We start from the raw sequence: 26,646 nt of genomic DNA, 5'->3' as shown, positions 1-26,646 counted from the left end.
GATTATGCGGTCAGCGGTAAACATGAATTGTTGTAAAAAATGAAAATGAAAATGTAGCCGTCCCTGGTATTGGAAACGAATCGCAGTACACTCTTTAATGTGAAATTATTTTACGCAAAAATTCGACGTGTTAATTAAAAGATCCCACACTGCTGTGTGTAATCTAATCTTAGTTTCGAAAGTTTGAAGTGTTTGAACTTATTAGTTTTTATTATTATAGTGCGATTTTATCGAAGATTTATTTAAAAAAATTAACAATTGTAAATTTCATTGAATTTATCTTGACAGAACAATTCAAGTTGCTTTGTTGGTATAATCACCTGTAACAAATAGTGAATGAATGTAAAATTCCGCGGTATTATTGTGTACAAATAGTTTTTCAAGAATGGTCAAAAAACGTTGCATTTCGCATTCTACAAAAAAATAATACAAACGAACTGTTTATAAGTGATGTGTTAAATCCGTTTTTATAATTGTCATTGTTAAATAACTGAAGCTTTATCCATGACATAAACCCATAAAAATATTAAGCACGATAAATCATAAAATGTTAATGAAATAGTTTTTATTGCAAAACCTTTTGTTATTGCAGACGCAAAACATACAAGTTTATGATGTATTAAGGTATTTTAAAAACAAGACCAACAAGTGTCTACTTGAGATTGAGAAAATTGGCATAATGTGGCAACGTATCACAATGTTAAAAATAGATCACAATCCTAAAGCTCAAGAAATAAATGGCTAGAGTACGTAAAAATGCAAAAACAGAACCTCCAGCTTAGTGGTTCATCCTGTATATTTTTATTACGGCTTAAGGTGCTTAAATAACTAGGTTATTAACACCGCTGAACTTTAAAACATAAGTCAGAATGTGAAGGTACTTTCAATTACATGCATTTGATTGGTTAAATAAAATTGAGTTAAATTTGGTTCTACGAATATTCGTTTTTATATGCATAAGTTTAAAAAGAAATGGATTACTAATCTACGGTATACAAGGAGTTTATGACAAATAAAACATAAAATAATTATCAAAAATAGACAAGGGGACAAGCCATTTTTGATTTCATTAATAAAATGTATAGTTTCACATATTTATTTTTTTGAAACATTCTGCATAAGCAATTCTGAAAAATACAGTGCATAGGGACAATTTCAAATTACTTCAAAAACAAGACCCACGGAGGGTGCCCAAGATTCTTTCAGACTTCTTCAAAAACAAAACACAAGGGGCCCGCGAAGTTGTTTCTAATTACTTCAAAAACAAGACCAGCAAGGGGTCCCTGAGATTCTTTCAAACTACTTCAGAAAGAAAACACAAAAGGGTCCTAGAGATTTTTTCAACCTACATATTTCAAAAACAAAACACAAGAGGTCCTCGGGATTCTTTCAAATTATTTCAAAAACAAGATCCACAAAGGGTCCCCGAAATACTTTCAAATGATTTTTTCAAATTACATACTTCGAAAATAACCGAATCGGTTCCCGAGATTCTTTCAAATTACTTTAAAAACAAAACACTAAAGAGTCCCCGAGATTTTTTCAAACAACATACTTCGTAAAAAAACCCAAAGGATCTCCGAGAGTCTTTCAAATTATTTCAAAACCAAGATTTATAGGGAGTTCACGAGATTCTTTCAAACTACTTGCAAAACCAGACACAATGGGTCCCCGAGATTCCTTTAAATTAGTTCAAAAACGAGACAAGGAATTCCCTAGATTCTTTCAAATTTCTGCAAAAACAAAACATAAGGGGTTCCTGAGATTCTTTCAAATTACTTTAAAAACAAGAGCCAGAAAGGGACCCTGAGATTCTTTCAAACTACTTCAAAACTTAGACACAAGAGTTCCCCGAGATTCTTTCAAATTAGGTACTTCAAAAACCAGACGCTGGCGGCCCCCGAGATTCTTTCAAACTATATACTTAAAAAAAACCAAGGGGTTCTCGAGATTGTTTCAAATTACTTCAAAAATCAAATACAAGGTGTCCCTAAGATTCTTTCTAACTATATACTTCAAGAACAAAACTCAAGAGATCCTCGAGATTCTTTCAAATAACTTCAAAAACAAGACACATGGAATCCTCGTGATTTTTTCAAATTACTTAAAAAATAATACAAGGAAACCCAGAGATTCTTTTAAACTATGTACCTCAAAAACAAAACACGAGGGGCTTGAGAAATTCCTTTAAATTACTTCCAAAACGAGACAAAGAATCCCCTAGATTCTTTCAAACTGCTGCAAAAATAAAACACAAGGGGTCTTCGAGATTCTTTCAAAGTACTTCAAAAACAAAACACAAGGGGTTCCCGAGATTCTTTCAAACTAGGTACTTGAAAAACCAGGCAAAAGGGGTTAAATTACTTCAAAAATAATACAAGGAATCCCAGAGATTCTTTTAAATGATGTACCTCAAAAACAAAACACGAGGGGCTTGAGAAATTCCTTTAAATTGCTTCAAAAACGAGACAAGGAATCCCCTAGATTCTTTCAAACTGCTGCAAAAATAAAACACAAGGGGTCCTCGAAATTCTTTCAAAGTACCTCAAAAATAAAACACAAGGGGTTCCCGCGATTTTTTCAAATTACTTCAAAAACAAGACTCACAGGGGGGGGGGCTGCGATTTTTTCAAACTACTTCACAACCTAGACACAAGAGTTCCCCGGGATACTTTCAAATTAGGTACTTCAAAAACCAGACACAAGAGGTTCCCGAGATTATTTCAAACAACATATATGTTTCAATAAAGACCAAAAAGGTTCCCCAGATTCTTTGAAATTACTTCAAAAACAAAAAACAAGGTATCCCCAAGATTCTTTCAAACTACATACTTCAAAAAAAACGAAGGGATCCCCGAGTTTCTTTCAAATTGTTTGAAAAACCAGACAAAGATTGATCCCCGAGATTCTTTCAAATTACTTCAAAAACAACACAAGGAATCCCCGAGATTCTTTCAAACTACTTCAAAAACAAAACACGAGGGGCTCCAAAAATTCCGTTAAATTACTTTAAAAACGAGACAAGGAATCCCCAAGATTCTTTCAAACTGCTGCAAAAACGGAACACAAGGGGTCCTCGAGATTCTTTCAGAGTACTTCAAAAACAAAATATTTACAAGGGGTTCCCGAGATTTTTTCAAATTACTTCAAAAACAAGGCCCTGAGATTTTTTCAAACTACTTCAAAATCTAGACACACAATTTCCCGAGATTCTTTCAAACAAGGTACTTCAAAAACCGTACACAAGAGGTTTCGGAGATTGTTTCAAACTACATATATACTTCAAAAAAGACCCAAAGGGTTCCAGAGGTTCTCTTAAATTACTTCAAAAACAAAACACAAGTAGTCCTCGCGATTCTTTCATTCTTTCAGAGTACTTCAAAAACAAAACACAAGGTATCCCCAAGATTCTTTCAAACTACTGACTTCAAAAACAAATTTTGTCAAGGGATCCTCGACATTCTTTCAAATTACTTCAAAAACAAAAAAAAAGTGGTATTCGAGATTCTTTCAAACTACTTCAAAAATAGAACACAAAGGGTTCCCCAACTTTTCTCATATTACTTCGTAAACAAAACATGGGATCCTCCAGATTCTTTTAAACTACATACTTCAAAAACAAAACCTAAGAAATCTCCGAAATTCTTTCAAACTAGGTACTTTAAAAACCAGGCAAAAGGGGTCCCCGAGATTCTTTCAAACTGCATACTTCCAAAAAACCAAGGGATCCTCGAGATTCTTTCTAATTACTTTAAAAATAACACAAGGAATCCTCGAGATTCTTTCAAACCACTTCAAAAACAACACAACGGTGGGCTTCAGAAATTCCTTTAAATTACTTTAAAAACGAGACAAGGAATCCCCTAGATGCTTTCGAACAGCTGCAAAATAAAACACAAGGGCTCCTCGAGATTCTTTCAAACAAGGTACTTCAAAAACCGTACGCAAGAGGTCTCCGAGATTGTTTCAAACTACATATATACTTCAAAAAAGACCGAAAGGGTTCTCGAGATTCTTTCAAATTACTTCAAAAACAAAACACAAGGTATCCCCAAGATTCTTTCAAACTATAGACTTCAAAAACAAATTTCATCAAGGGATTCTCAACATTCTTTCAAATTACTTCAAAAACAAAACACAAGTGATCCTCGAGATTGTTTCAAACTACTTCAAAAATATAACACAAAGGGTTCCCGAACTTCTCTCAAATTACTTCATAAACAAAACACGGGATCCTTCAGATTTTCTTAAACTACATACTTCAAAAATAAAACCTAAGGGATCTCCGAGATTCTTTCAAACTAGGTACTTTAAAAACCAGGCAAAAGGGGTCCCCGAGATTCTTTCAAACTGCATACTTCCAAAAAACCAAGGGATCCCCGAGATTCTTTCAAATTACTTTAAAAACAACACAAGGAATCCCCGAAATTCTTTCAAACTACTTCAAAAACAAAACACGAAGGGCTTCAGAAATTCCTTTAAATTACTTTAAAAACGAGACAAGAGATTAGATTAGATTAGATTAGATTCTTTCAAACTGCTGTAAAAACGAAACACAAGGGGTCCTCGAGATTCTTTCAAACTACTTCAAAAATAGAACACAAAGGGTTTCCGAACTTCTCTCAAATTACTTCGTAAACAAAACAGGGGATCCTCCAAATTCTTTTAAACAACATACTTCAAAAACAAAACCTAAGGGATCTCCGAGATTCTTTCAAACTAGGTACTTTAAAAACCAGGCAAAAGGGGTCCCCGAGATTATTTCAAACTGCATACTTCCAAAAAACCAAGGGATCCCCGAGATTCTTTCAAATTACTTTAAAAACAACACAAGGAATCCCCGAGATTCTTTCAAACTACTTCAAAAACAAAACACGAGGGGCTTCAGAAATTCCTTTAAATTACTTTGAAAACGAGATAAGGAATCCCCTAGATTCTTTTAAAATGCTGCAAAAACAAAACACAAGGGGTCGTCGAGATTCTTTCAAAGTACTTCAAAAACAAAATATTCACAAGGAGTTCCCGAGATTCTTTCAAATTACTTTAAAAACAAGGCCCTGAGCTTTTTTCAAACTACTTCAAAACCTAGACACAAGAGTTCCCCGAGATTCTTTCAAACAAGGTACTTCAAAAACCGTACGCAAGAGGTCTCCGAGATTGTTTCACACTACATATAGACTTCAAAAAAGACCCAAAGGGATCTCCGAGATTCTTTCAAACTAGGTACTTCAAAAACCAGGCAAAATGGGTCTCCTAGATACTTTCAAACTACATACTTCAAAAAAACCAAGAAATCTCCGAGTTTCTTTCAAATTGTTTGAAAAACCAGACAAAGAATCATCCCCGACATTAATTCAAATTACGTCAAAAACAACACAAGGAATCTCCGAGATTCTTTCAAACTACTTCAAAAACAAAACACAGGGCTTCAGAAATTCCTTTAAATTACTTTAAAAATGAGACAAGGAATTTCCTAGATTCTTTCAAACTGCTGCAAAAACAAAACACAAGGGGTCCTCGAGATTCTTTCAAAGTACTTCAAAAACAAAATATTTACAAGGGGATCCCGAGATTCTTTCAAATTACTTCAAAAACAAAACACAAGGTATCCCCAAGATTCTTTCAAACTACATACTTACTTACACTAGATACTTGAAAAACCAGGCAAAAAGGGTCCCCGAGATTCTTTCAAACTACGTATTTCAAAAAAACTAAGAAATCTCCGAGCTTCTTTCAAATTGTTTGAAAAACCAGACAAAGAATCATCCCCGACATTCTTTCAAATTAGGTCAAAAACAACACAAGGAATCTCCGAGATTCTTTCAAACTACTTCAAAAACAAAACACAGGGGCTTCAGAAATTCTTTTAAATTACTTTAAAAGCGAGACAAGGAATCCCCTAGATTCTTTTAAACTGTTACAAAAACAAAACACAAGTGGTCCTCGAGATTCTTTCAAAGTACTTCAAAAACAAAATATTTACAAGGGGATCCCGAGATTCTTTCAAATTACTTCAAAAACAAAACACAAGTTATCCCCAAGATTCTTTCAAACTACATACTTACTTCAAAAACATAACTCAAGGGATCCCCGACATTCTTTCAAATTACTTTAAAAACAAAACACAAGTGGTCCTCGACATTCTTTCAAACTACTTCAAAAATAGGACACAAAGGGTTCCAGAGGTTCTCTTAAATTACTTCAAAAACAAAAAACAAGGTATCCCCAAGATTCTTTCAAACTACAGAATTCAAAAACAAAGTTCATCAAGGGATCCTCGACATTCTTTCAAATTACCTCAAAAACAAAACTCAAGTGGTCCTCGAGATTCTTTCAAACCACTTCAAAAATAGAACACAAAGTGTTCCCGAAGTTCTCTCAAATTACTTCGTAAACAAAACAGGGGATCCTCCAGATTCTTATAAACAACATACTTCAAAAACAAAACCTAAGGGATCTCTGAGATTTTTTCAAACGAGGTACTTCAAAAACCAGGCAAAAGGGGTCCCCGAGATTCTTTCAAACTACATACTTCAAAAAAACCAAGAAATCTCCGAGTTTCTTTCAAATTGTTTGAAAAACCATACAAAGAACCATCCTCGAGATTCTTTCAAATTATTCCAAAAACAACACAAGGAATCCCCGAGATTCTTTCAAATTACTTCAAAAACAAGACTCACGGGGGGGGGGGGCTGCGATTTTTTCAAACTACTTCAAAACCTAGACACAAGAGTTCCCCGAGATACTTTCAAACTAGGTACTTCAAAATCCAGACACAAGAGGTCCCCGAGATTATTTCAAACTACATATATACTTTAAAGGGTTCCCGAGATTCTTTGAAATTACTTCAAAAACAAAAAACAAGGTATCCCCAAGATTCTTTCAAACTACAGACTTCAAAAACAAATTTCATCAAGGGATTCTCAACATTCTTTCAAATTACTTCAAAAACAAAACACAAGTGGTCCTCGAGATTGTTTCAAACTGCTTCAAAAATAGAACACAAAGGGTTCCCGAACTTCTCTCAAATTGCTTCATAAACAAAACACGGGATCCTTCAGATTTTCTTAAACTACATACTTCAAAAATAAAACCTAAGGGATCTCCGAGATTCTTTCAAACTAGGTACTTTAAAAACCAGGCAAAAGGGGTCCCCGAGTTTCTTTCAAACTGCATATTTCCAAAAAACCAAGGGATCCCCGAGATTCTTTCAAATTACTTTAAAAACAACACAAGGAATCCCCGAAATTCTTTCAAACTACTTCAAAAACAAAACACGAAGGGCTTCAGAAATTCCTTTAAATTACTTTAAAAACGAGACAAGGAATCCCTTAGATTCTTTCAAACTGCTGCAAAAACGAAACACAAGGGGTCCTCGAGATTCTTTCAAACTACTTCAAAAATAGAACACAAAGGGTTCCCGAACTTTTCTCAAATTACTTCGTAAACTAAACATGGGATCCTCTAGATTCTTTTAAACTACATAGTTCAAAAAAAAACCCTAAGGGATCTCCGAGATTCTTTCAAACTAGGTACTTTAAAAACCAGGCAAAAGGGGTCCCCGAGATTTTTTCAAACTGCATACTTCCAAAAAACCAAGGGATCCCCGAGATTCTTTCAAATTACTTTAAAAACAACACAAGGAATCCCCGAGATTCTTTCAAACTACTTCAAAAACAAAACACGAGAGGCTTCAGAAATTTCTTTAAATTACTTTAAAAACGAGACAAGGAATCCCCTAGATTCTTTTAAAATGCTGCAAAAACAAAACACAAGGGGTCCTCGAGATTCTTTCAAAGTACTTCAAAAACAAAATATTTACAAGGAGTTCCCGAGATTCCTTCAAATTACTTTAAAAACAAGGCCCTGAGATTTTTTCAAACTACTTCAAAACCTAGACACAAGAGTTCCCCGAGATTTTCTCAAACAAGGTACTTCAAAAACCGTACACAAGAGGTCTCCGAAATTGTTTCAAACTACATATATACTTCAAGAAAACCCAAAGGGTTCCCGAGATTCTTTCAAATTACTTCAAAAACAAAACACAAGGTATCCCCAATATTCTTTCAAACTACAGACTTCAAAAACAAATTTCATCCAGGGATCCTCGACATTTTTTCAAATTACTTCAAAAATAGAACACAATGAGTTCCCGAGGTTCTCTCAAATTACTTCAAAAACACGACAAGGGATTCTCGAGATTCTTTTAAACAAATTACTTCAAAAACAAAACCTAAAGGGTCTCCGAGATTCTTTCAAACTAGGTACTTCAAAAAAACCAAGAGGTCCCCAAGATTATTTCAAACTATATACGTCAAAAACAAAAGCCAAGGGGTCCCGAGAGTCTTTCAAATTACTTCAAAAACAAGACCCACAGGGAGTTCCCGAGATTGTTTCAATCTACAAAACTTCAAAAACCAGATAAAAGGGGTGCTTGAGATTTTTTCAAACTACACACTTCAAATTTTGTATGTTTAATGTGTGTAGGTATGAGTTAGAATCGTTTTAGTATCAGGGTTAGCCTGCATTCTAACTTTTTGTACGCTGCTCTAGTTGTGCAATAAACTTATTCTTATTCTTATTCTTATTCTTAAATTAGATTCTTTTAATTATTTTCAAAAACAAGACCCACATGGGTTCCCGAAATTCTTTCAATTTGTTTCTTCAATTGTGGAATAAATTTGTAAAACAGTTTATTATAATTTTTTTAAATTATGCTGAAATTTTTGCATTACGTAATTTTAAAAATCAATATTTCACTTATTATTGGAAATTTTGGAACGCGGTTTCCACCACTGTTCTCTGTTGTATCAGACACATTATCGATTTTTGTTGGTGGAAATGAGATAGACTGTGTCGTAGAAGCAGCTTTTTACTCAATCTTATTTTCAACAAAAAAAAGAATTTTGTAACTTGAAAACGATGTTGAAAAACGCGTTCCGAAATTTTCATATATAAGATATGAGATATGATGCAAAATGTAAAAAAAGTTGAAAGTCCCATGCGGCAAACTGGCCTTCAACAATATTTGCTTTTGTCAAATTTCATTCCTAAATTTTTTTCCAACTCCATTCCAGATTTTACGAACATACTGTATATGCAACATTTATAATAAAAACAGTTTTCTAGTAGGCTTTAATTTTTTTTCACTGGCAGTGCACTTTTTGACAATTTATTTGATACAACAACAAGATACGCGTTGGTGTTGCCAACATTATTATTTTAAAAACAAATGTCATGGCCTACTACAGGACTTTTTTCGATGATATAGTACTTAATTTTTAAAAGTGGTATTTAAACGAATCTGGCATTCTGTTAAAATATATATACAGGTGTCCCAGATAAAACTCCGCGTTCTTATTTCTTGAGACCGGATAGAGATATTGTAATTATGTAATCGCTATTGATTTTAGCTTGAAGGGGAAAGGTTAATTTAGTGCACTGCACTTACAGAATTTCAAAATCAGTTAAATCACATATAAATTTTTAATTATCAGATAATAGTTCTTTTGCGACGTTTCACAGTTTATATAACACGCAAACGTAGGTTTCTTAGACGTCTATCGCACAGATAATCTCTGAAACTACGAAATCAAGTTTGTGAAACTGTGCGTTTATTTTTAAGATTATCACAATGAGAGTGCAAAGATAACCAGAATTAGTTATCTTATTTTGACAGAAAATTAATCAGATTTTTATTATTATTTTATGTATATCCCTAAAAAGTAAATGACGTTATCTCTAAAACCAAATGAAATAAAACTGAATCTCCAAAAATTAATTAAATGAGTAAAAAAAAAAATTTTGTGTTAAAAATGCACAATAGAATTGTCTGGTGAGCAGGAGAAAGTGCAAGACAATCTTACACTTCCCGTACTTAAGATTAATAACAATAACAGTTAAATGTGATAATGATGGCGTCAAAGCAACGTCAAAGTCATATCAGATTTTTCAGTTATCGCACGATTTAGCAAGTTTTGTTTTCATATAAACAGAGTTTGTAATAATCACTTCGTAAAGTCTTTTTAAATTTTTTAACTCTGTGGATTTTAACGAAAGTTTATTATCAATTATTGTGGAAAAAATGGTGGAGTAAAGCTAGTCTAGTTATATATCTAAAAAGTGATATCGTTATAAATCATAAAAGCTGTAAAACTAGTGATAATTAAAAATAAAAGATATTTGAAGCGATTAGTCTGGAATAAGACTCTATAATACCTATTGAGGACATTTTAGTGTCCTGGTGGCGTTGACCACTTATTCTTGCAACATTATTAAACATTCAAGGTAGTCTGTATCGTATATAAGTTCCAAAACAACGTTAAAACAACAAAAATAAAAAACCGGCACAATTTAATCCAGACTTCAGTTCTTTATTTACGCTTAATTGACAATAAAACGAGATAATTAAATCCTTTTTTTATTTCTGTGGCGAGTTCATAATTAAATTAACCCAATTTTCTCAGCCGTCCCATTTTGACATGTCACTTCCGCCCATCCACGTCAATTTGGTCACTAAATCATATTTATGCCGAAAATTTCCCACTTATGTTGTTAGATCACCAAATTCTATCAAACGTCCTTGTGCAGATGATCTCTTTTATATTTCAGAGTTTGCTAATTCGTCACGGTTGGACTTCTTCTGGTCCGGTTTCCGGACGTGGAAGAATTTGGAACACGATTTCAGACGCACCGAAGCAACTAAACATTACACAAAAAATAATTACAAAGAGTTTGTAGTCTGGTGTTTTGTGTTTATGATAATTGGACATTAAATTGCCATGTAATACAATAATTAGATTTTATATTGTAGTGAATCTAAACACGGGTGTTTGGTTGTCTACATATTGTCCTCGATTCCTCTAGATTAATGTAATGACGTCACGAATAGGAGCAATAACATGACGATATAATAGGGCAAAATAATAAAATTGTTTTTAAATAATGCGATTATCGGTGATGATAAAACTAATAGAAAAATGATAAGACACACAACAATGGTATATTTTTCTTATTAATCTGGTGAGATCAAGAAAAGTACTAAGGTCGACACACACTAACTCCGTGAAATAAAAACTAACACATTTTTTAATATTAAACATAAAATAATATTACTATTATTAATTGTGGCGCAAGTTTCATACCTGTATGAAACCGTTAATTGCTGTTACGTGTGATTTTTATTACACAAGTCTGACTATTGTTATCATTATAACTGCACTCGTAACACTTTTATTCCTTTAATCAATAAACTTGAACAAATATCAAGGTGCTGAACTGAACTTCTGATCACACGGATTAATTAGTCTAAGTACTGCGAGGCTGTAATTAAGCACAGGATTATCATTTCCAAAATTTATTACATAGACAAAATTTTTCCAGACATTGATATCAACAACAAATAGATTACGCTAGTCTGAAACTCATTTCTGGATATGATTTTAAACCTTTAACACCTGTGCCGGATTATTTTCAGCGTGCGTTCTTGAAAGAAATGAAGGTAACTATTATTTTTATAAACAATTAGCTGTCCGTTTATAATTAATGTAATAACAATTAATACTAAACGTGAAGCAAATACATACGACCGTAAAAACATCTAATCTGGAAATGTGCTCAGAATTTAATTTTCGTCCTTATAAACGGACACGAATCGTCTAAATCACATATACGACGGACTGAATATTTTTACACAAAATTATGTTGTAATTTATAGAAGACCACAAGTCGTTGCATAACTAACCTTGTATACTCGTGTAGGTAAAGGTAATATTTCGAGAAAAACTGACAAAATGGCCAGTAATTCTGATTTATGGTGCTGTTAACATTGCGACAGGTAATGACATTGACAATGAAAACGTGAGAAATCGAGGAGAATCAAGTTTTCAATGTCAAAAATTATAATAACAATAATTAGAGAAAAAAGTTGGAAACAAAAGCGTAGCTAATGATTTGTTGTTTTATCTTGTGTAAGAAAAAATTAGAATATGTTGTGCAACGTGGAAATGCAGAATGCATACTACAAAACGTGCGTGGCTTAATCGTGTTTTTGATTTTTTTTTTTTATTGAAAAAACAGAAGTCATGCGTTGACGAAACGATATTTTGTTGTTTATTTTTAGAGGTCTATTTCATGTTGTTTAAGCTATTGTTGTTCGGTTGTCGCTGGGAACTTAAATTCGTTAAATACATGTTAAATTATCTATCAGATTGAAAAAATAACTTTCTGTCTATGTAATCTGGAACACGCTCTTTAAATATATGGTCACAAACATAATTAATGCCGTTATTCTTTTTTTGTTTGCCTTCTCATGAAGTCTTTACTCTCGATTAAATACTTTTAAAAATCGGTCATATTTATCACCGGTGTCAAGATCAAGATCTGTGCAACAACCTACACTTTAGTGACCATACATAAAACAAGAACTTGATTCGGGAATATAGGTCAGTCGAAAAATGCGGTCACGTTTTTAAAAATACCTGCACTTTGCATTGCACTTAAAACTTTATTATAACATATGGTTCGCTCAAGAATTTTTCTTCAATTGTATTTGACCTAGTATCTCTGATAACGTGTAAACAACAGACGCAGATAATAATCTTTTCGGTTTAAATTAAACCAAAGACTGATATTAGCTGATAAATTGTACTTATCGACTCAATTACCAATTAGTAAATGAAGGAGAGAGTAGTTTAGGTGTCGTGAACGTACTTGATAGTTTTCCCAGTAAGTACTAATTTGAATGTGTAATTCGACAGTAAGCAGTAAATTACGTATCGCTGGAATGTTTTCGTGACGTAGAAAAGCACAGGCGAACTTATCAACCAACTTAAAAATGTTAATTATCGAGTTGGTTTTTCGCCAGTTTTAGTCATACTGAGTTTTCCGTAAGTGTTGGGTATAAAAGTACTGTTTACGCTAACTGCGTACGAGTACGGGTACCGTCAATGACATGACATTCTTGTAAAATGTTATGGTTTCGTAGAAAGTAAAAATAAAAATGGAGAAAGGCGCAGTTGGTGCAGTGGAAAGGTATGCAAATTTGGAATGTTTGAAGCAAAATGTGTGCGCGATTTGAATAAACAAACAATAAATGTTGTTGTTTCTGGTGGTAAAAATTAATGCTTACGTTGTTGTTTTTTGTACAAGAAACAAAGAAAATTTGGTTTTAAGAATAACGTAGCGCTTTATAAATTTTTTCATATTTATAAGTTTATATTGTCATCAGATTTGCATTTATGGGAAATCTGTTAGGGGAAACTCCGCTGTTGTAGTACACGTGCCCAACTTTGTAGTAGTTAAATGATTCGTGGAACTTCGCTTGTTCTACTGTTCTATTCTTACGAAGCCTTGAGTTTCTTTTATTTTTTTTAATCAAAAATCAAAACACTAGGAGCTGCTGAGATTCCTTCAAATTTTTTCAAAAACAAAGCACTAAGAGTCCCTGAGATTTGTTAAAGTAATTTGAAAATCAAAACTCTGGCGACTCCTGAGGTTTTTTGAATTTTTTTCAAAAATACGAAACACCAGGAGCATCTAAGATTCTTACAAATTTAAAAAATGCACGAGGAGCTTCTGAGGCTGTTTCAATTTCATTTTTTTTTTTAACAGAACGCTGGGGGCTCTATGATTCTTTAAGAGTTTTTCAAAATCAAAACACTAGGAGCTGTTGAGATTACTTAATTTTTTTTCAAAAACAAAGCACTAGGAGCACCTGGGATTCTTTAAATTATTTTGAAAATCAAAACAGTAGGGACTCCTGAGATTCGTCAAACTATTTTCAAAAAAACAAAACATCGGGAGCTTTTGAGATTCTTTCAAATTTAAAAAATGCACTAGGAGTTTCGGACACAGTTTAAATTTTTCTTTCAAACACAACACTGGGGGCTCTGGCATTCTTTAAAACTTTTTCAAAATCAGAACACTAGAAGCTCCGAAGATTCTTTCATTTTTTTTTTTAAACAAAGCCCTAGGAGCTCCTGAGATTCTTTAAAATATTTTGAAAATCAAAACATTATGACCTCCTAAGATTCTTTTAAACTTCTACAAAAAAAAAAACACCAGGAGTATCTGAGATTTTTTCAAACACTGGGTGCTTTGAGATTTTTAAAAACTTTTTCTAAAACAAAGCATTAGGGGTCCCTGAGATTCTTTAAAATTTATCCAAAATTAAAACAATAGGTGTCCCTGAGATTCTTCACAATATTTTCAAAATCATAACACTAGGAGCCCCTGAGATTTCTTCAAACTTTTTCTAGAACGAAATACTACGTTCCCCTGAAGATGCTTTAAAACATTTTCAGAATCAAAATACTAGGGATTCCTGAGGTTCTTCAAAATATTTTCAAAATCAGAACACTAGGAGCTCTTGAGAGTTTTTCAAATTTTTTCTAAAACAAAACACTAGTGTCCCCTGAAGATGTTTTAAAGATTTTCAAAATCAAAACACTAGGGGTTCCTGAGATTCTTTAAATTTTTTCCAAAATCAAAGCAATAGGAGCCCTTGAGATTCTTCAAAATATTTTCAAAATCAGAACAGTGGGAATCACTGAGATTTCTCCAAACTTGTTCTAAAACGAAACACTAGGTTCCCCTGAAGATGCTTTAAAACATTTTCAGAATCAAAATTACTAGGGATTCCTGAGATTCTTCAAAATATTTTCAAAATCAGAACACTAAGAGCTCTTGAGAGTTCTTCAAACTTTTTCTAAAACGAAACACTGGGGCCCCCTAAGATGCTTTAAAACATTTTCAAAATCAAAACACCAGGGGTTCCTAAGATTCTTTAAAATTTTTTCAAAATCAAAGCAATAGGCGTCCCTGAGAATCTTTAAAATTTTTCCAAACTCAAAACAATAAGAGTCCCTGAGATTCTTCAAAATATTTTAAGATTAGAACACTAGGAACCCTTGAGATTTCTTCAAACTTTTTTCAAAACGAAACACTAGGGTCCCCTGAAGATATTTTAAAACATTTTCAAAATCAAAACACTAGAGGTTCCTGAGATTCTTTAAAATTTTTCAAAAATTAAAGCAATAGGAACCCTTGAGATTGGTTAAAACATTTTTAAACTCAAGGCAATAGAACCCTCTGAGATTTTTTAAAATTTTATCCAAAATCAAAATAATAGGAGCCCCCGAGATTCATCAAAACGTTTTCACAATTAGAACACTAGGAGTCCCTGAGATTTCTTCAAACTTTTTTTAAAACGAAACACTAGGGTCCCCTGAAGATATTTTAAAAAATTTTCAAAATCAAAACACTAAGGGTTCCTGAGATTCTTTAAAATTTTTCAAAAATCAAAGCAATAGGAGTCCTTGAGATTGGTTAAAAATTTTCTAAACTCAAGGCAATAGAACTTTCTGAGATTTTTTAAAATTTTATCCAAAATCAAAATAATAGGCGCCCTCGAGATTCCTCAAAACATTCTCAAAATTAAAACACTACAGGTTCCTGAGATTCTTTAAAATTTTTCATAAATCAAAGCAATAGAATCCTCTGAAATTCTTTAAAATTTGATCGAAAATCAAAATAATAGGACCCCCCCAGATTCATCAAAACATTTTCAAAATTAGAACACTAGGAACCCCTAAAATTTCTTCAAACTTTTTCTGAAATGAAATACCTACTAGATGTTTTAAGACATTTTCAAAATTAAAAGGGGTTCCTGAGATTCTTTAAAAATTTTCCAAAATAAAAGTAGTAGGCGCTCCTGAGAATCTTTAAAAGTTTTCCAAACTCAAAAGAATAGGACATTCTTCAAAATATTTTAAGAATCACAACACTAGGAGTCCCTGAGATTTCTTCAAACTTTTTTTTAAAACGAAACACTAGGGTCCCCTGAAGATATTTTAAAAAAATTTCAGAATCAAAATACTAGGGGTTCCTGAGATTCTTTAAAATTTTTCAAAAATCAAAGCAATAGGAGTCCTAGAGATTGGTTAAAAATTTTCTAAACTCAAGGCAATAGAACCCTCTGAGATTTTTTAAAATTTTATCCAAAATCAAAATAAGAGGAGCCCTCGAGATTCCTCAAAACATTCTCAAAATTAAAACACTACAGGTTCCCGAGATTCTTTAAAATTTTTCCAAAACTAAAACAATGGGTGCCCCTGAGATTCTTCAAAATGTTTTCAAAATCAGAACACTATAAGCCCCTGAGATTTCTACAAACTTGTTCTAAAACGAAACACTAGGTTCCCCTGAAGATGCTTTAAAACATTTTCAGAATCAAAATACTAGTGATTCCTGAGGTTCTTCAAAATATTTTCAAAATCAGAACACTAGGAGCTCTTGAGAGTTCTTCAAACTTTTTCTAAAACGAAACACTAGGGTCCCCTGAAGATGTTTTAAAGATTTTCAAAATCAAAACACTAGGGGTTCCTGAGATTCTTTAAATTTTTTCCAAAATCAAAGCAATAGGAACCCTTGAGATTCTTCAAAATATTTTCAAAATCAGAACAGTAGGAACCACTGAGATTTCTTCAAACTTTTTCTAAAACGAAACTAGGGTTCCCTGAAGATGCTTTGAAACATTTTTAAAATCAAATCACTAGGTGTTCCTGAGATTCTTTAAAATTTTTCCAAAACCAAAACAATAGGTGCCCCTGAGATTCTTCAAAATATTTTCAAAATCAGAACACTAGGAGCCCTTGAGATTTCTCCAAACTTGTTCTAAAACGAAACACTAGGTTTCCCTGAAGATGCTTTAAAACATTTTCAGAATCAAAATTACTAGGGATTCCTGAGATTCTTCAAAATATTTTCAAAATCAGAACACTAAGAGCTCTTGAGAGTTCTTCAAACTTTTTCTAAAACGAAACACTGGGGCCCCCTAAGATGCTTTAAAACATTTTCAAAATCAAAACACTAGAGGTTCCTGAGATTCTTTAAAATTTTTCAAAAATTAAAGCAATAGGAACCCTTGAGATTGGTTAAAAATTTTTTAAACTCAAGGCAATAGAACCCTCTGAGATTTTTTAAAATTTTATCCAAAATCAAAATAATAGGAGCCCCCGAGATTCATCAAAACATTTTCACAATTAGAACACTAGGAGTCCCTGAGATTTCTTCAAACTTTTTTTAAAACGAAACACTAGGGTCCCCTGAAGATATTTTAAAAAATTTTCAAAATCAAAACACTAAGGGTTCCTGAGATTCTTTAAAATTTTTCAAAAATCAAAGCAATAGGAGTCCTTGAGATTGGTTAAAAATTTTCTAAACTCAAGGCAATAGAACTTTCTGAGATTTTTTAAAATTTTATTCAAAATCAAAATAATAGGCGCCCTCGAGATTCCTCAAAACATTCTCAAAATTAAAACACTACAAGTTCCTGAGATTCTTTACAATTTTTCATAAATCAAAGCAATAGAATCCTCTGAAATTCTTTAAAATTTTATCGAAAATCAAAATAATAGGACCCCCCCAGATTCATCAAAACATTTTCAAAATTAGAACACTAGGAACCCCTAAAACTTCTTCAAACTTTTTCTGAAATGAAATACCTACTAGATGTTTTAAGACATTTTCAAAATTAAAATACTAGGGGTTCCTGAGATTGTTTAAAAATTTTCCAAAATAAAAGTAGTAGGCGCTCCTGAGAATCTTTAAGAGTTTTCCAAACTCAAAAGAATAGGACATTCTTCAAAATATTTTAAGAATCACAACACTAGGAACCCCTGAGATTTCTTCAAACTTTTTTTAAAACGAAACACTAGGGTCTCCTGAAGATATTTTAAAACATTTTCAAAATCAAAACACTAGGGGTTTCTGAGATTCTTTAAAATTTTTCTAAACTCAAAGCAATAGAAGCCTCTGAGATTTTTAAAAATTTTATCCAAAATCAAAATAATAGGAGCCCTCGAGATTTCTCAAAACATTTTCAAAATTAAAACACTACAGGTTCCTGAGATTCTTTAAAATTTTTTCCAAATCAAAGCAATAAAAACCTCTGAGATTTTTTAAAATTTTATCCAAAATCAAAATAATAGGAGCCCCCAGATTCATCAAAACATTTTCAAAATTCGAACACTAGGAGCCCCTAAAATTTCTTCAAATTTTTTCTAAAATGAAATACTAGATGCTTTAAGATATTTTCAAAATTAAAATACTAGGGGTTTCTGAGATTCTTTAAAATTTTTCCAAAACTAAAACAATGGGTGCCCCTGAGATTCTTCAAAATGTTTTCAAAATCAGAACACTATAAGCCCCTGAGATTTCTACAAACTTGTTCTAAAACGAAACACTAGGTTCCCCTGAAGATGCTTTAAAACATTTTCAGAATCAAAATACTAGTGATTCCTGAGGTTCTTCAAAATATTTTCAAAATCAGAACACTAGGAGCTCTTGAGAGTTCTTCAAACTTTTTCTAAAACGAAACACTAGGGTCCCCTGAAGATGTTTTAAAGATTTTCAAAATCAAAACACTAGGGGTTCCTGAGATTCTTTAAATTTTTTCCAAAATCAAAGCAATAGGAACCCTTGAGATTCTTCAAAATATTTTCAAAATCAGAACAGTAGGAACCACTGAGATTTCTTCAAACTTTTTCTAAAACGAAACTAGGGTTCCCTGAAGATGCTTTGAAACATTTTTAAAATCAAATCACTAGGTGTTCCTGAGATTCTTTAAAATTTTTCCAAAACCAAAACAATAGGTGCCCCTGAGATTCTTCAAAATATTTTCAAAATCAGAACACTAGGAGCCCTTGAGATTTCTCCAAACTTGTTCTAAAACGAAACACTAGGTTTCCCTGAAGATGCTTTAAAACATTTTCAGAATCAAAATTACTAGGGATTCCTGAGATTCTTCAAAATATTTTCAAAATCAGAACACTAAGAGCTCTTGAGAGTTCTTCAAACTTTTTCTAAAACGAAACACTGGGGCCCCCTAAGATGCTTTAAAACATTTTCAAAATCAAAACACTAGAGGTTCCTGAGATTCTTTAAAATTTTTCAAAAATTAAAGCAATAGGAACCCTTGAGATTGATTAAAAATTTTTTAAACTCAAGGCAATAGAACCCTCTGAGATTTTTTAAAATTTTATCCAAAATCAAAATAATAGGAGCCCCCGAGATTCATCAAAACATTTTCACAATTAGAACACTAGGAGTCCCTGAGATTTCTTCAAACTTTTTTTAAAACGAAACACTAGGGTCCCCTGAAGATATTTTAAAAAATTTTCAAAATCAAAACACTAAGGGTTCCTGAGATTCTTTAAAATTTTTCAAAAATCAAAGCAATAGGAGTCCTTGAGATTGGTTAAAAATTTTCTAAACTCAAGGCAATAGAACTTTCTGAGATTTTTTAAAATTTTATTCAAAATCAAAATAATAGGCGCCCTCGAGATTCCTCAAAACATTCTCAAAATTAAAACACTACAAGTTCCTGAGATTCTTTACAATTTTTCATAAATCAAAGCAATAGAATCCTCTGAAATTCTTTAAAATTTTATCGAAAATCAAAATAATAGGACCCCCCCAGATTCATCAAAACATTTTCAAAATTAGAACACTAGGAACCCCTAAAACTTCTTCAAACTTTTTCTGAAATGAAATACCTACTAGATGTTTTAAGACATTTTCAAAATTAAAATACTAGGGGTTCCTGAGATTGTTTAAAAATTTTCCAAAATAAAAGTAGTAGGCGCTCCTGAGAATCTTTAAGAGTTTTCCAAACTCAAAAGAATAGGACATTCTTCAAAATATTTTAAGAATCACAACACTAGGAACCCCTGAGATTTCTTCAAACTTTTTTTAAAACGAAACACTAGGGTCTCCTGAAGATATTTTAAAACATTTTCAAAATCAAAACACTAGGGGTTTCTGAGATTCTTTAAAATTTTTCTAAACTCAAAGCAATAGAAGCCTCTGAGATTTTTAAAAATTTTATCCAAAATCAAAATAATAGGAGCCCTCGAGATTTCTCAAAACATTTTCAAAATTAAAACACTACAGGTTCCTGAGATTCTTTAAAATTTTTTCCAAATCAAAGCAATAAAAACCTCTGAGATTTTTTAAAATTTTATCCAAAATCAAAATAATAGGAGCCCCCAGATTCATCAAAACATTTTCAAAATTCGAACACTAGGAGCCCCTAAAATTTCTTCAAATTTTTTCTAAAATGAAATACTAGATGCTTTAAGATATTTTCAAAATTAAAATACTAGGGGTTTCTGAGATTCTTTAAAATTTTTCCAAAATCAAAGCAACAGAAGCCCCTGAAATTCTTTAAAATTTTATCCGAAATCGAAATAATAAGAGCCCCTGAGATTCTTTAAAATTTTTTCACAATTAGAACACTAGGAGTCCCTGAGATTTCTTCAAACTTTTTCTAAAACAGAACACTAGGATCCCTTTAAGATGCTTTAAAACATTTTCAAAATCAAAGCACTACAGGTTCCTGAGATTCTTTAAAGTTTTTCAAAAATCAAAACAATAGGAGTCTCTGAGATTCTTTCAAATTTTTACCAAAATCAAAATCATAGGAACTCCCCAGATTCTTCAAAACATTTTCAAAATTAGAACACTAGGAGCCCCTAAAATTTCTTCAAACTTTTTCTAAAATTAAATACTAAATGCCTTAAAACATTTTCAAAATTAAAATACTAGGGTTTCCTGAGTTTCTTTACAATTTTTCCAAAATCAAAGCAATAAGAGCCCCTGAAATTCTTTAAAATTTTTATCCAAAATCAAAAGAATAGGAGCCCCTGAGATGCTTCAAAACATTTTCAAACTTATAGAATTAGAACATTAGGTGCCCCTGGGATTCTTTCAAACGTTTTGTTTTCAAAATTAGAATACTAGGAGCCTCTGAGAATCTTTAAAACTTTTTTAAAATGGGCCAAAACCCCCATTACATACCTACTCTTCATCCGAAATTTAAGAGTATATCTACTTTTCTGTAACTGTGCCTTGACTTGATCTGACCTGACCTCACTTGACCTGACCTCACTTGACCTGACCTGACCTGACCTATTCCCAATGTCTGTTGATAATAAGGTCTGAGTATAGGGGTAAGCCGGAGATACCACCTCTTACAGGGGGGAGGAAAATTGTGACGTAGGAACAGGGCAAGGTCATAGCCCGTTCTTCTTTAATTGTATTGTATGGTGCGACCCCTTCGCGTTTGGATGACATCGAAACAGGGCAGACATAATTTAAAATGGCGGTTGGCGGGAATTGACATCCTCAGAGCTTACTATCAACAGACTTTGACCTAATCCGACCATGGCCGACTAGTATAAAGATTATGGCCTGTCCAAAGGTACCATACGTGCTGCCATCTATTAATAATTCAAAAACGACAAAAGAATTATTAACACTTTTTGAAAGGCACAGAGGCATTCATACCGAAATAAACGACCATTACACGTTTTGAAGTCTCATAATGTCAAATCAAATTAAAATTTTGCTAAATTATTAAGTGTAATTATTAATAGATGGCAACACGTATGGTACCTCTAATAATCTTTATACTAGTCGGCCATGATCCGACCTAACCTGACATGACATGACATGACATGACAGAACATATATTCAAATTTTCCCGCCAATAAGTGGTCCAATTGCGGTTATTATTATATTACAAATAAAATAATCGAAAACAATTTAGTTTGAACAGTTTATCTACATACTTGCTATATAATTTGTGTTGAAAAGTGAATAATTTTAAAATGTTTCACAAGCCTATTTGATGCTATATTATTTTTTATTGCACTCCTCCATAATTTTGCGGTCCTCTGAAGTTTATAAAATATTTATGAAAAAATGGCGGTTTTTATTCCATGGTGAATATCATATCTAATTTAGTTAACAATGACATCGAAAAGATGAGTCATTAAGGCGTCTACCAAAGACTTAATTAAAACGCTAGGTTTATCTCTATTCTCTGCAATTAATAATTAATAGTTAACAAAAGACTATTATTAATGACTTAAGTGTTATTGCATTAAACATGAGAGTGATAAGAACTAATTTGTTTCAAATATATTAAAAATAATAATAATAATAATAATAATAATAGTACACTTCAATTTACACTTAAGAATATGATGACGTCATCTCAAAATTTTATAACTGCTTTATAAGTGGTTACAGAACATCAACTAAAATTTATTCGTTCATCTTTTCCAGGACGTGTATAATGTTATATCTGAAAATTATTAAATAATTATTTATTAAAGTTTTGTGTTATTGTTTATAATTTGGTAATATATTATGATATAATTAATATGCTATAATAAAGTCATCAACCAACATAGGTTTACCATTACTTACGATTAAATGGATTAAATTAAATTGTATAAGATATTAACTGGTTTCACGGTGTCGTTAAAAAAAATTTTTAGATTGTGTCAAAATTCCAGGTTTGATTTTTTAGTTAGCGCTATCAAACTAGATTAAATAGGTATTAGATTGTCCATAATTAATTAGAAACAAAAATTCTTCGTCACGCTGAAAATTAAAAACAAATACGATTAAGGTTCAGATAATAATCGTCCATTGTTGCGAAACACTGGAATTTTTGAACCGATTGTTATAAATTGTTTTACAAAGTTCTCAGAAACCTGTAATTTTTTTCATGGTGATATACTTCCAGTTTTGGACCTAGAAGTATATTATCAGATAATGAAAAATATGTATAGTAGTACATTGAAATAATGGAAAAATATGTCTATAGAAAATAATCAAACAAATGAACCACAACAAAGGAATGCCTTTTCATGCCAAAACAGCGATCCACTTTATCTCTGGATCTAAACATTGTTCGCAAATTCAGCCGCCTAAAATTAGATTTAATAAAACCAATTCATTATAAACCTGTCATTCATAAACCACAAATCTACAATTCCAAAGTGCTTTCGTGAAGCACCACATATCAACAGTAATCTTCACATAATAAACGATAAAGACACACCTTCGTCAGAGAAGTTCATTAATTAGTGAGAAAAATTAATTGATTACAACTACCTACAGCGTTCCAAATAATACGAGTTAATATTTTCGTTATCATAAGATTTGGTGCGTAGGCCACTGTTGTCACATTTATTACATTCTATCCTTCGATTTTATCATGTTTTTTATTAACTATTACCGTGGATGATGTATTGCTTTTGTTTCGTTTAATAGTGTCGACTTATGAATGTTGGTTATTATCGATCATAATGATTCGCAAATGAGTTTAGTTTGAATCGCACACCTGCGTTCATTAAACTTGTAGGCTATTTCACGGTATGCTAAACCCATTTTGTTCCCATACAAATGATTTGGCTATTCGCGGGTTTATGCTCTGATGGCGTACCTAGAATGAATTACTGCGGAGAAAAACCGGCTGGATGAGTTGTGGTCAAGGTGGAGACAGATAGACAAAATATTTGGACTTTCTTGTGTATTGTAAAAGTTGGCCAAAAATAAAGGTCATGAAGCGAGAGACTTGGATCTTTATGTATTTGACTTGATTCAGTAAAATATAAAAGGAAAGAGTGCAACGTAAAGCTTTTTGTCTTCTAGAATTTTATTATGTTGCTTTTGCTAAAAAGAGCCATCATGTCTCATACAACTTTCTAAGACACAATTTTTCGTTTAGAAAAATTTACACTTCCGATTAATTTTTGTTCACTTAAATTTTAATAATTAGTTTCAAAATTGTCAAAACTAGCATTTAGTTTAGTGGAAATACAGTATTCAGTACCTTATTTACATTAAATTTATTTTTGTGCGTCATAAAACTATTACTCAGAACACCAAAATTGATCGATTAAGATTTAAAAATTCATAAAAGTCGCCAAAATGTAATCTTACAAATAAATACAAGGTCTTTAATTTCTGGCAAAACTTACTAACTGAGTTTAGTTTCAAATTTGAATTTGGATTCCCTTTACCGAAGGCCTTATTTGAAACTCTTTTTCGAAGCTTTTTTTAATGGCTACTTTCCAAGGCCTTTTCGCGAAGACCTCTTTCCCAAAACCCCTTCCCGAGAGCTCTTTTTTCTTAAGCTCCTTTCTGAAGGCTTCTTTTTTAAGACTTCTTTGCGAAGATCCCTTTTCGGAAGGTCCCTGTTTGAAGCTCCTTTTCTTTTCAAGGGCTCTTTTACGGATGCTCCTTTCAAGATGTCCTTTTTCACGCCTCCTTTTCAAATCCTTTTTCACAGCTGCTTTTCGAATGCACTTTTCCGAAGGCGTTTTTGCGAAGACCAATTTCCAAAGGTCCATTTCCCATAGGTCCATACCCCAAAGTCTGTTTCTGAAGACCCCTTTCCGAAGAGCCCTTCCTGAAGGCTTTTCTCTGAGGTCCCTTTCGAAAACTTGTTTTCAAAGCTCTTTTTCGAAGGCCCTTTTCCAAGGATTTTTTTCTTAGGTCTCTTTTTAAAGACCTCTTTTCGAAGGCTCCTTATCGAAAGCTTCTTTTCTAAGGATCTTGTTGGGAGTCCTCTTTTCAAAGATTTTCCTTGCAGCTAGTTTTCGAAAGCACTTTTCCAAAGGCCTTTTGTGAAGACTTTGTTTCGAAGACCCTTTCCGGAAGCATTTTACCGATGATCCTTTCTCGAAGACCATTTCCCGAAGGTCCCTTTTCCGTAGGCCCCTACTCCTAAAGACCCTTTTCCGAAAGCTTTTTCCGGGAAGTTCTGTTCCCAGGCTCCTTTTCCAAAAACCCCTTTCTGAAGACTTTTTTCTAAGGCACATTTCGAAAGCCCTTTTTCGAAGGCTTTCTTTTAAAAGTCCTCTTCGATGGCCCCTTTCAAAAGATCTTTTTCAAAGGCTCTTTTTGAAAGCTCTCTTCGGAAACCCGTTTTCAAAGACCCTTTCCGAAGGCCCCTTCCCGAAGGCTTTTGTCTAAGGTCCCTTTCGAAGACCTGTTTTCAAAGCGCCCTTTCCCGAATGCCGTTTCTCGACGGCCCCTATCTCAGCTCCCTTTTCGAATGCTTCTTTTCTTAGGTCTCTTTTTGAAGACCTCTTTTTGAAGGCTCCTTTTCGAAAGCGTCTTTTCTAAGGATCTTCTTGGAAGTCTTCTTTTCAAAGATTTTTCTTGCAACTGGTTTTCGACAGTACTTTTCCAAAGGCCTTTATTAAGTCCCCTTCTGTAGACCCCTTTTTAAAATCTCTGTTTTGAAGGCTCTCTGCCTTAGGGCCTTTTCAGGAGTCCCTGCCAGAGGCCCTTTTTTGGAAGCTTCGTTTTCGAGGCCCCTTTTCGAAACCTCTTTTCGAAGGCTCCATTCGAAGCCCTCATTTGGAAGCTTTTTTTTCAAAGGCTCTTTTTCGGAAGGCTCTTTTCAAGATCTCTTTTTTGCAGCCTTTTTTCAAAACTTTTTTTCGCGGTTTCTTTTCGAATGTACTTTTCTTAAGTACTTTTCTCCAAGTACTTTTCTAATGACCCTTTTTCGAAGACCAAGGCTCGTTACCAAAAGCCACTGACTCAAGTCCTTTTTCAAAGACTGCTTTCCAGATCTCTTTTTTAAAGACTCTTTTTCAAAGCTTTTTTTTCTCGCGCTTTTTTTAAAGCGTTTTCTCCCGGCCGATTTTCGAAGGCATTTTTCCAAAGGCCTTTTTGCAAAGACCCTTCTTGGAAGACAATTTCCCAAAGGCCCCTTTTCCGTAGGCCCATACCTGAAAGTCCGTTTCCGAAGACTTCCTTTCGAAGGCCCATTTCCGAAGATCCCTTTCGAAGACCTCTTTCCAAAGGCTTTGTTTCGAAGGCCTTTTTCGAAGATCCTTTTCGAAGGCTCCTTTTCGAAGGCACATTTTTAAAGACCCCTGCCAAAGAGCCTTTCCCAAAAGATTTTTCCTGGGGATCGTTTCCCGCAAATACCTGTGTGAGACCCCTTTTCAAAGGTTTCTTTTCTGAGGCCTCTTTTTGAAGACCTTTTTTCGAAGGCTCCTTTTCGAAAGCTTCTTTTTTAAGGACATTGTTGGAAGTCCTCTTTTCAAAGATTTTTCTTGCAACTGGTTTTCGAAAGCACTTTTCCAAAAGCCTTTATTAAGTCCCCTTCCGTAGACCCCTTTTTAAAAGGTCTCTTTTGCAGGTTCGCTGCCATAGGCCTTTTCCGAAGTTTCTTTCCTGCGGCCCTTTTTGTGGACTTCTTTTTTGAGGTCTGTTTACGAAAGCTCTTTTCGAAGGCCCAATTCGAAGATTTCATTTCAACGGCGTCTTTTCGAAGCCTTTTTTTCGAAGGCTCTTCAAAGGTTCCTTTTTGAAGCTTTTTTTTCAACGCTTTTTTTCGCGGCTCTTTTCGAAGGAATTTTCGCGAAGAGCCTTTTCTGAAAACTATTTCTGGAAGGCCTTTTCCCGTAGGCCTATTCCCGAAAACCCTTTCCAAAGACTCTCTTACGAAGGCCCTTTCTCGAAACATTTTTTCAAGATTTCTGTTTTGATCCTTCCTTTTTAAGGCTCTTCGAAGGCACTTTTCAAAGGTCTTTTTAGAAAGACCCTTTTTCGAAGCTTTTTCCGAAGACACTTTCCCGAAGGCCATTTACCAACGAGCGCTGTCTGAGATCAGTTTTCCGAGGCTTCTTTTCTTAGGTATCTTTTTGAAGACCTCTTTTCGTAGGTTGCTTTTCGAAAGCTTCTTTTCTAAGGATCTTGCTGGAAGTCCTCTTTTTAAAGATTTTTCTTGCAACTGGCTTTCCAAAGGCCTTTATTAAGTCCCCTTCC

The 26,646-nt window shown here is 33.2% G+C and overlaps 1 protein-coding gene across 4 annotated transcripts in view; it reads left to right on the top strand.

Annotated features, from left to right (window-relative positions):
* The window catches only part of LOC135139231 (facilitated trehalose transporter Tret1), a 36,699-nt gene that overhangs the window by 762 nt on the left and 9,291 nt on the right, over positions 1–26,646 (top strand). Inside the window, exon 1 of one of the 4 annotated variants that reach the window (XM_064069384.1) lies at positions 12,645–12,726. The exons of 1 other annotated variant lie outside the window; for it this stretch is intronic. Coding sequence is in view for 1 of the 3 variants with exons in the window: in XM_064069382.1 (XP_063925452.1) it covers positions 13,001–13,032 (32 nt within the window). In the remaining 2 variants the exon portion in view is untranslated. Of the gene's footprint in view, positions 1–12,644; positions 12,727–12,935; positions 13,033–19,978; positions 19,988–26,646 lie in introns of those variants that run through there. 2 more of the 4 variants (XM_064069382.1, XM_064069385.1) reach the window with 2 other exon arrangements.

The sequence above is a fragment of the Zophobas morio genome, unplaced genomic scaffold (genome assembly GCF_036711695.1).
Source record: "Zophobas morio isolate AGI-343-1 ecotype UQ-CSIRO unplaced genomic scaffold, CSIRO_AGI_Zmor_V1 ptg000031l, whole genome shotgun sequence".
NCBI lineage: Eukaryota > Metazoa > Arthropoda > Insecta > Coleoptera > Tenebrionidae > Zophobas > Zophobas morio.
The sequence above is the reverse complement of the archived record's forward strand: the minus strand, read 5'-3'. Positions and strand labels throughout refer to the sequence as shown.